Source organism: Megalops cyprinoides, chromosome 5 (assembly GCF_013368585.1).
Source record: "Megalops cyprinoides isolate fMegCyp1 chromosome 5, fMegCyp1.pri, whole genome shotgun sequence".
NCBI classification, from domain to species: domain Eukaryota; kingdom Metazoa; phylum Chordata; class Actinopteri; order Elopiformes; family Megalopidae; genus Megalops; species Megalops cyprinoides.
In genome coordinates, this window is record NC_050587.1 from 30,500,163 (window position 1) to 30,509,498 (window position 9,336).

A 9,336-nucleotide genomic window follows, 5' to 3' on the forward strand; every position below is an offset into this window, starting at 1 on the left:
AAGCACTGTTGCGAATCTACAATTTACAATTTGCCATTTCGCAGACGCTTTTGAACCAAAGTGACTTACAATTAGTGCATCAATCAGATTTAGCTGACTTCCTCATAGACAAAAGTAGTAATGTAAATTGTAGTAGTAATGCAAATTAATTATTTACATTACCATGCTCCTGTATATCCTGCAACAGTAAAACAGAAATCTGTAAACAAAACCTGCGACATAGAGACAGGATTAGTACAGAAGATTTTTTTTTTTACATTTTATACCATGACACATAGATACATAACAGAAAGGTTACACAATAGGGGACAGGTGGATTCTGAAAAGGTGGGTTTTTAGGCTCCTGTGGAAGATGGTGAATCATTCTGGAGTTCTGATTGGGTGAGGAAGGTCATTCCACCACCGCGGAACGAGGGCAGAAAAAAGACGTGGCCAAGTGGAATGGCTGCCAGGTTCCCGAAGTGAGGGGGCCGCATGCGTTTGCAGTATTTTCTGCTGCAAACCAGTCATTGCAAATAAGTGACAGACATGCAGGTAGAGGGTTTGTGTGCTATGTTTTTGATACCAGGAGGTCATCTCTGTGTCCCCCTCCGCTGAACAGTCAATATCCAAGTCTATGGGCTTGACGTGTACGCTGTTAGGACGCAATGCACTCAAAATGATGTGATATATTGTGTGTAATAATATATTTTCTAAATTTTGGAGCAAATAGTAGGATTGTGTTTGTGCAAACAGTTACACAAAATATTAACTTACTACCAGTACATACGTTTACAGTATGTGAAAGCTATTAGTGGTCTATAGAGCACACAAGTTCTGGATTTCTGCAAATATAGCATACTTTAAAAAATATTCTACAACAAGTTCGCCTACATTCTCTCCAGTGTGTCTAGGGAAGAATTCTGACTATTTGCACTGTGATAGATGTTGACCCACATAAGAATACAGGTCCTTTAAAGCTCAAGGTAAAACAGGACTTTTTTGATTAGTTACGTCTGTGCTTATGTCCCGACTTTGTGAAATTAAAAATGTTAATGTGCCTGGCTAAATTATAGTTTTACAAAAAGTGCAGGTTTTCTTGTGACATGATGTAGCACATGCATCTACTCCATCTACTCTTCTGTATGGTAAGCCTTATCCGATTACAAAATTACAGCACATATGCATTTAACTTTTTGTTTGTATAAAACATTTATAAACATTTGAAAAGTTATCCTCAGTGGATTTTTGTGTATGACACAGACTTCAATATACAATTGTTTACTTAACCATTCTAGATTTTATTACAGATATTTACATCTGTCTTTCATAAATTGGAAGACAGATGTAGGAGAAGCTACTGCAATGGATTCAAAATGTGGATATGACATTATATTGCACCTGCAGCAGGATATTATATTAGGCCTAGTTCCATGGTAGTTTACAAATGAACATGCTAGTTTAGATTAATAGGGCTGAACTGCAAAGATAGGGCTGATTCTGAACTGATTAAATATGATGAACCTGGACGCCATTCTGAGTGATTTAGATTATGTACAGAGATTACATGCTGGAGATCATAGAAAACTGATGGAAGCTGTAAAGTTTCCATCACTGGTGTCATATTACAGGTACCCATTAGACGCATCATCGTTACGCAATGTGCTCAAGTTTGTCAACCGGAACCCGGGGACAACCAATGGCGAGCAGGCGGCGAGTTTCTGCAATTCTGAGTTAGTTGTCTGTTGTCTCCACCCTACTCCAATGGGAGTGGTCTCGCTGCGGAGCATAAGTAAGCCACCTCATGCCTGACTGAGTCATTCGCAGGGGAGGAGAGGAACAGGTGAGAGTGGAAGTACAGATCACCTTTCTGCATCACGGAATAGCGCCTCAGGTTTGTGAAGTTGCTATACTTTGCGAATTGCCTCTTGTTGCAAGACTCTTTTTTAAAAACTTTTAAAGAGTTCTAAAGTAAATATTTGGAACTGCAGTGCTGTGAGTTTACTTTGGCGTTTGTCTTCATCATGGGTTTAAGAAATTGCTAAACTTTTGCGTCATAGTTGAACCTGTCATGGCCGTTCAGGCTAACCATTGGTAATGTCATAGCCGATGTTTTCGAAATCGGATCTCAGTGCGCGTCTGTACCAAACTACTTACAACTTTATTTACCCGATAGCTTAAATACTATGGAGTTGTTTTACACCCTGTATTTTTCCCCTCGCATGAACAAAAAGGTTTGTAACCTAACCCGTTCCGTTGAAGTAATTTCAGGGTCGATCAGTTACAGGTGCTACGGATGGTTTGAGTTTAGTGAAATTGGACTTACGGGTGGCGTTGGAGTTTGTCAGTGTAGTAGGCTAAACCGGTTAATTCACGTTGCCTAGATGTACAACAAAACTGGTGTATACTTAAATACACGTGGCCTAAATCGGCTTAAATTGCGGGTCTTGAAAACGAACTAAATTCCAAGGAATCGCTCAATGCATGTTGAAAGTCGCAAAAAAGTTGTTTTTTTCAGTGTTGGGTATTGATCCGTCCCATTATAACTTGTGTACGCCGGCGTAGGTCTATGGAAAGTCTCATTCTAATTTGTTCAGTGTAATACGTTCGTGGAATTTGCCACATTGTCCTACACAAGATACGTTTTTGAATCAGACGATACAGAAGATTACAGAATACAGAAGATTGTCAGGACAGACGTTTTCACACTTGAGAATATGTCAGGGTATTTGGTTTTATGTTTCTTGTCTTTAACATTTTGCAGAAGACACCCCTTCCCTTGCTGTGAGGGAAGTTTCTAGAAGTGAGCCACATGAATCTTGCTGAGACTTTACTGAAGCTTGCAGATATTACTGAAGTCTAGTCATATTAGCATTAAGAGTTGGGGACCCCTTCAGATAAGATATTAAAACTGTTTTGGTTTATGGCGGGATGTTAAATTTTCCATTTTTGTATAGCTTTCTATGTAGTTGCTTTTCAGTATAAGCTTGAGCTACAAACCAGAATTTCTCAATTTTCAGGTGTTGTGAGTTTTGATACAGAGGAGTGGCCTAGTCAGTCCCACACCAACATTGACTCTACATGTCCAGATAATTCTAGGCGGTGATGTCAGCCGTTGTGGGTGTGTTCCAAACAGATTTGGGTCTTGGGTAATCCTAAATCAATGCATGTAAGGTGTGACATTTCTCAGCCAATCGGTTGAATGAGTTTGGGGCTGACTTGCACAGTCTACGCCAGAATGAGGATGTGAGGGTGAACAAGATCACGCCTTGAAATATGAGCCTTTTTTTTCCCCTTGCAGTTGTGGTGGCATGATTGAGGGGTAGAGTGTAGCATTGCATAATGTCCCATTCATATTTCAAGAGCTTGTAGGAGTGGCATAACTAACCTGTTCACCCGTTTTTATGGGGTCTGACTACCCCCCAGCACCCCCCCCCCCTTAACGCCCTGTGGCCACAACCTGCTTTATTCCTGATGTTCTTGGTGGAAACCTGTGAGAGGAGCCTCATGCTAAAGGCTCACTTGGTTCCCACCATTGAACCAGTCGGGCAACTTGAAGTTCACTGCTTTAGTCTGTTTGTGGGTAAATTTCTCATGGCACCTTGCCTGACTGCACTTTGTCCCAACTTTCCTGAAGCTCCACTTTGCAAGAATACAGGTGCAGTTAAATTAGTTGTGCAGTTTGCAACTTGTCAATCTGTCAATGTGAAACAGGATTTTTTTTTTTTTTTTCTTCCAGGCCTTTTCCCATGGGTGTTTGGGGCACTTGGGGGACCCTTATTCAGACAAGTTCACACTTGATCAAACGAAATTATTCAAAGCAGTCTAGTCTTCCCACATTGATTAAATGTTTAAACGGCTGTTTGTCATGGAAGTTGAAGTGTTGGAAGTGGGGCCCTAACGGCGAGTGTTTCAAGGAGCATGGCCTTGTAGCTAGAATTAAGCCCCAAGACCTGACCCTGTTGCAGCTGAATGCACAGATGTGCATTGGTCTGCAATCATTAAAAATTGAGGTTTAATTGATTGCTTTGGGTGATAGCCCTTGATGTGCATTTGGATGGAGGTGCCATTAGTTTAGTGGAGATTACCACAGTATCACTGAGTGACTATCAAATTTCTGATGGTGAAATAACCTGAGTGGTCTGGGAAGGTCACTGCTTTTGTAGTTGGCTTGGAAATCAGTTTGCTGTTTCATGCACATCAAAGGGAGTGCATGGTCCTGGTCTGTAACATTGTGCAGTCACATGTTCCAGTTGAATTTGACAAATCAATTAATTTTTAACTTGCAGTAATGTATTCATTTACCATGTGAATTTTCAATCTGTATGTGAAGAAACTATAGATGTCACTGTCTTTCCCAATGACATCATTTGTGTATGTTTTCACCTATACTGGGCACGTCACTTGTATTTGAGATGTTGAACAGGTTTAAGGCTAGCTTTTCCATTTCGGGCCTTAAAGAACCACAATCTGAGGTTTGTAAAGATGTAGGCTCGATGCTGGATTTGTGTTCATGGGGTGTGTGAAGATGAGTGGGTGGGGTGGAATGCAAACCATTGACTTTGTAGGCAGGCTGGCAATGAGGAATGCAGTAAACTTGCATGGCATTGTCAATTTGACATGTTTTAGCCAAGATTTATTTTGAGAAGCTGAAACTCAAAAGGGCCCAGGGAAGTTTTGTTCGGCTGCAATGCAACATCAGCAGCAGCCCGGAGGTTTCGACTGGTTTTGGGATTGCCAGTCCAGGTTGCTGTAAGTGCTGATGTTGCTTATTAAAAACTGCAGTGCAATAATGCCTACGAAACAGGGTGGGGGTTCTGTAATTGACACATGGAAAGCAAGCTGCACTTCAAAAATTTTCTCTCCTCGTTGTACTGACGTAGGTTTGGTTACCTAGGGGGTACCATGTGTATCATGGGGCCTGTCCCCAGTGTAGGTCACTAATGAGGAGCTGGCATGCAGGGGCATGTCTGCTTATTTGATCAGGGATCATAAATGGTCGATGGTCTCATAGGGAAAGACTTAACTGCCACAATATGGAGAGTCTGGCAGCTGCATGGCAAAGATCAGAAGTTGTGATGCTGTATAAAACACACCCCATTCATTTTCTGTAATGTTGGCTGGGGGTGGGCAGGCCTCTGAATGGCTGTACACACATTAATGGTAAATGCTTATATGAATGTGCATAAAAGTGTTGTTCTACATTGACTGAAATAAACTGAAGGCACATGATGGCTGCAAGCAGCACAAATCTTCACGCTGTACAATGTGGCCTTTCATGATGCAGCTGATAAGCTGAGGCTGTGTTTGTCATGCTCTCTTGTAAATGGCTGTGGTTCAATTTTGTTTAAATTTGCTTGCTATGAAGAACATGCATGCTCATTAATTTAGTGAATGATGTTCCAACATGTTGCATGATTGCCTTGTTGCTCTTACTAAAATGAAAATTTGACCTAACTTTTCAAATACTAACCATTGTTCTTCTCGTCTAGTGAGTTCTGCAGTATTGAACAATCAGAATGGCTTTTAACGAGCTGACGTCGCGAGCAGTCCTCCTGTATGATGAGTGGATCAAAGAGGCTGGTGAGTTGTAGCATGGTTGCACCAAGTTTCAAATTGATGTATTGAGTACTTTGACCTATGGTGGTTATAGCAAACGCACATGATTGATTGTGTCCAGAATGATGTACATTCAGACCCTGATTGGTCAAATGCCTGTCAGTCATGTTAAAATGCGCTATCCAGAACCTGCAACAGGGTGTGATGGTACCATCCAGGTGTTTCAGGAATAGGTCAATTATCTTTATTTCTGTGGTCCAGTAAGTCCTTATTAAATTTGGGCAATGTTCCATTTCCTGTGTTCCTCAGACCCCAGAACGGAGGACTGGCTGCTCATGTCCTCGCCACTCCCCCAGACGATCATCATTGCAGCCTACATTTACTTTGTCACGTCCTTGGGACCGAAGCTCATGGAGAACCGCAAACCCTTCCATCTTAAGGAGGCCATGATTGTCTACAATTTCAGCATAGTAGCTTTCTCTGTCTACATGTGTTATGAGGTGAGTGTGCATGTTGTCATGGGAGACATGTAGGCACTGTTGTATGTTTATGTCTAAGCTTGAATATCAAAGGTGTGCCATCTGTTGGTTGCTTGTAGCACTGTGGCTGCTGTAATATGGCTAGGAAGCACATAACATTGTATGCAATACGGTGGTTGTAGTTAATGACCTGTTTACATTGACATTGGTATTTTGACCCCCCTCAACCTTCCGCTTTTGCTTGCATGTTAACAATTGAAGCAAGATTCTTAGCCTCTGACTATAAAACGTGTTCAGTTAGATTCCTATCTGGTGACAATCACTCTGTCACTTTAAAGGAATGCATGTTAGCAATGTGTTGATGTGGCAACTGAGAATGCAGTGCACAAGCATTTCCTGTCTTAGAGTGGGACTGTCACAAAGGCCACTTCATAAATGAATAGGCAAAACCATAGAGGTGAATGTCAGGCTCTTGGCATGCCAATAGTGACTGTACTGCTTGAACTTGTGTTAATTTTCCAAATGTTTGGGAATTGTCATGCACAAAGCTGTATCCCAAAGAATGGTTTCTACAGTCTTGTCATGTAGTTGGGTCTAAACGGACATTAAATTGTAATTTCTCCCCCCCCCAGTTTCTCATGTCTGGCTGGGCAGTAGGCTATTCCTTCCGCTGTGACATTGTGGATTACTCGAGGTCTCCTCAGGCTCTCAGGGTAAGTTGAGAAAAGTGATTTCACATCAGCTACTCAACATACATGACCACATATAGTCGGAAGCAACTGAGTGATTCTTATATAAACTGTTGGGAGCCCTTTAGTGTAATTTCTTGTAATGAAGATAACTGATCTTCAAAATGTTAGTGTAACTATGTTGTCGAAGCACTAGCCTACTTCCTTGTAAAATTTTAATGTGTATTGAACATGCCTTTTAAAATGGAGTCTCTTCCTTAGATGGCCTGGACCTGCTGGCTGTACTACTTCTCCAAGTTCATTGAGATGTTGGATACAGTAAGTATTGATGGCTGCTTCCTGTGGAGCATTTTCCCATAGCAAGTTAACTTCAACATTGTTGCCAGAGAACATGCATGAAATGTAGTAAAATTGCGAGCCATTTCATGGTCTGCAGTCAGTCGGTCTCATGTAAATTCATCCAATGTCCTTTCTTCCCTCTCTCAAAGATCTTCTTTGTCCTCCGAAAAAAGAACAGCCAGGTCACATTCCTCCACGTCTACCATCACTCCATTATGCCCTTCACCTGGTGGTTCGGAGTCAAATTCGCTCCAGGTAAAGAACTTGAGTAATAGAATTGGGGCAAGGAAAGGGAATTTCACCCCCAGAATCCTTGACCCTCTATTGTAGCATATGAAGAGCACTGCCTGTATAGTAAAATTTAAGCATAGCAGTTAATGTAATATGAAACACTGACTTACAAACCTAAATACATTGTGGTTTTTATTGTAATATAATATAGTAAAGAACTGTTCACTGGTTTGGCTCATTTAGCTTGAGTGTGAAGGAAAAAAATTAATGCCTCTTTATCCTATTAGGTGGACTGGGAACCTTCCATGCCCTGCTGAACTGCATTGTCCATGTCATCATGTACTCTTACTATGCCCTGTCTGCCTTGGGGCCTGCTTACCAGAAGTACCTGTGGTGGAAGAAGTACATGACCACCATCCAGCTGGTATGTGGACTGTGTTTAATGTGTGCATGTTCTTGAGCTGTCTGGTTAACTCGCACAAAGCTCCAGAGCAAGTTGTAAGGCTGTTGGAGTAGAGTTGGTGTACTCTAAAACCTTGGAAGGGAAATGTTTAATTACAGCAGTGTTGTACTGCTGTAACAACTGACTGTACATTAACTACTTCTGTGGTGAGTGCTTCAGTGTATAGGCTTGTAGCTACCTGTTGGATTACATGACTCACTTGCAGCTCAGTGTTGCAAAATGTGAGGTTAATCTGGCACCTCAAATATTAAGGTGTTGACCTTGTAATTTGGAGCTTGAACTTTTCTGTTGTGCAAGACTCATTTGAAAATGTTTTCTTTTTCCATTGTTCAGGTTCAGTTTGTCATGGTTACCGCCCACATCGGCCAGTTCTTCTTCATGAAGGACTGCCCCTACCAGTACCCTGTCTTCCTGTACATCATTGGACTGTACGGCCTCGTGTTCCTGGTGCTGTTCCTCAACTTCTGGTACCATGCCTACACCAAGGGCAAGAGGCTACCCAAAGCCGTGCAGAACGGCAGTGCAGTGCAGAACGGCAGCGCCACTCATGGCCACAGCGCTGTGCCCAACGGCAAGGCATTCCAGAACGGCAAGGCATTCCAGAACGGCAAGGCATTCCAGAACGGCAAGGCAGTCCAGGTGTTCCAAAACGGCAAGACGATCCAGAACGGAAATGGTGTGCACAAGCAGAAAGAAGAGTGAAGACTGAAAACTGGGTTTTTTTTTCTTTTTTTTTCCTGCCTGTGACAATCTTGTGGAGGTGATGCATCGGAGGCAGTGCTGTACGTTTTATAATGGAATTTTGATATTTGATCTTTCATTTCAGAGCATGTTCCTCACCAAAGTTTAAATATTCATTTTCTGTCCCTGCAGTCTTGTTAGCTACTGTATCTGAATAGAATGCCACCCATGTTTTGGATTGACTTTTCACCAATCCCCGAGTTTCGCTAGGTATCATTAGCGGGTGCTGTGAGCAGCTGGGTCTGAAGTTATGAGCATCACTAGGTTTGTGGAATGTTCAGTGTGTTTGGGGAACACTGGCTGGACCTGCTGGGCTATGTCTTTTTTGCAGCTGAAATGAAAAATGTATATTGTGTTTAATTTAATTTTGTAAAACATTGTGAATACAAAATGTCACTGAAAGCAGAACTGGACAGGGAAACTGCTTGCCCCTGAGCAATGACACTTGAAAGGACTTGTCTGACAAGGGCACATGAACACTCTCCAGGTGCTGTGTCATGGAGGTGTGGAAAGCCCAAGAAAGCGACTTGTCCTTTTAAGAGAACCGTGATTGCAAGTCCTGTCTTTTAAAATTGTGCTCAACTGCCCGTTATCACACTAAGTTTCAACTATCAAAAGAGCTTGGCTGATCCATGTGGAATGATCCTGTGAGTAGTAATCTCTTGTGTATTTAATTTATGTGAAATCCTGTGTCTACAATGTTAAGTTATGCAGTGAGATTTCTAAATGTACGTTAAGGGCTGCGTTGTTCTTGAAGGAACCATACCTGTAACGGCTGTGCTGGTTGAGACAGTTGTGCAGTCAGGGTGATTGAGAACAAAATGCACACTTTGTAGACTGAAGATTGTAGTATAAA

At 41.9% G+C, this 9,336-nt stretch overlaps 1 protein-coding gene across 1 annotated transcript; it reads left to right on the forward strand.

Moving 5' to 3' along the window:
- The first annotated feature begins 1,801 nt into the window (after positions 1–1,801).
- On the forward strand, positions 1,802–9,336 carry LOC118777983 (elongation of very long chain fatty acids protein 7-like). The gene is made up of 8 exons (XM_036529264.1): positions 1,802–1,873; positions 5,472–5,562; positions 5,848–6,038; positions 6,650–6,730; positions 6,968–7,024; positions 7,195–7,300; positions 7,564–7,700; positions 8,073–9,336. Exons 2-8 carry the CDS (start codon positions 5,499–5,501, stop codon positions 8,439–8,441), a joined length of 1,005 nt encoding a protein of 334 aa, XP_036385157.1. The 5' UTR covers positions 1,802–1,873; positions 5,472–5,498; the 3' UTR covers positions 8,442–9,336.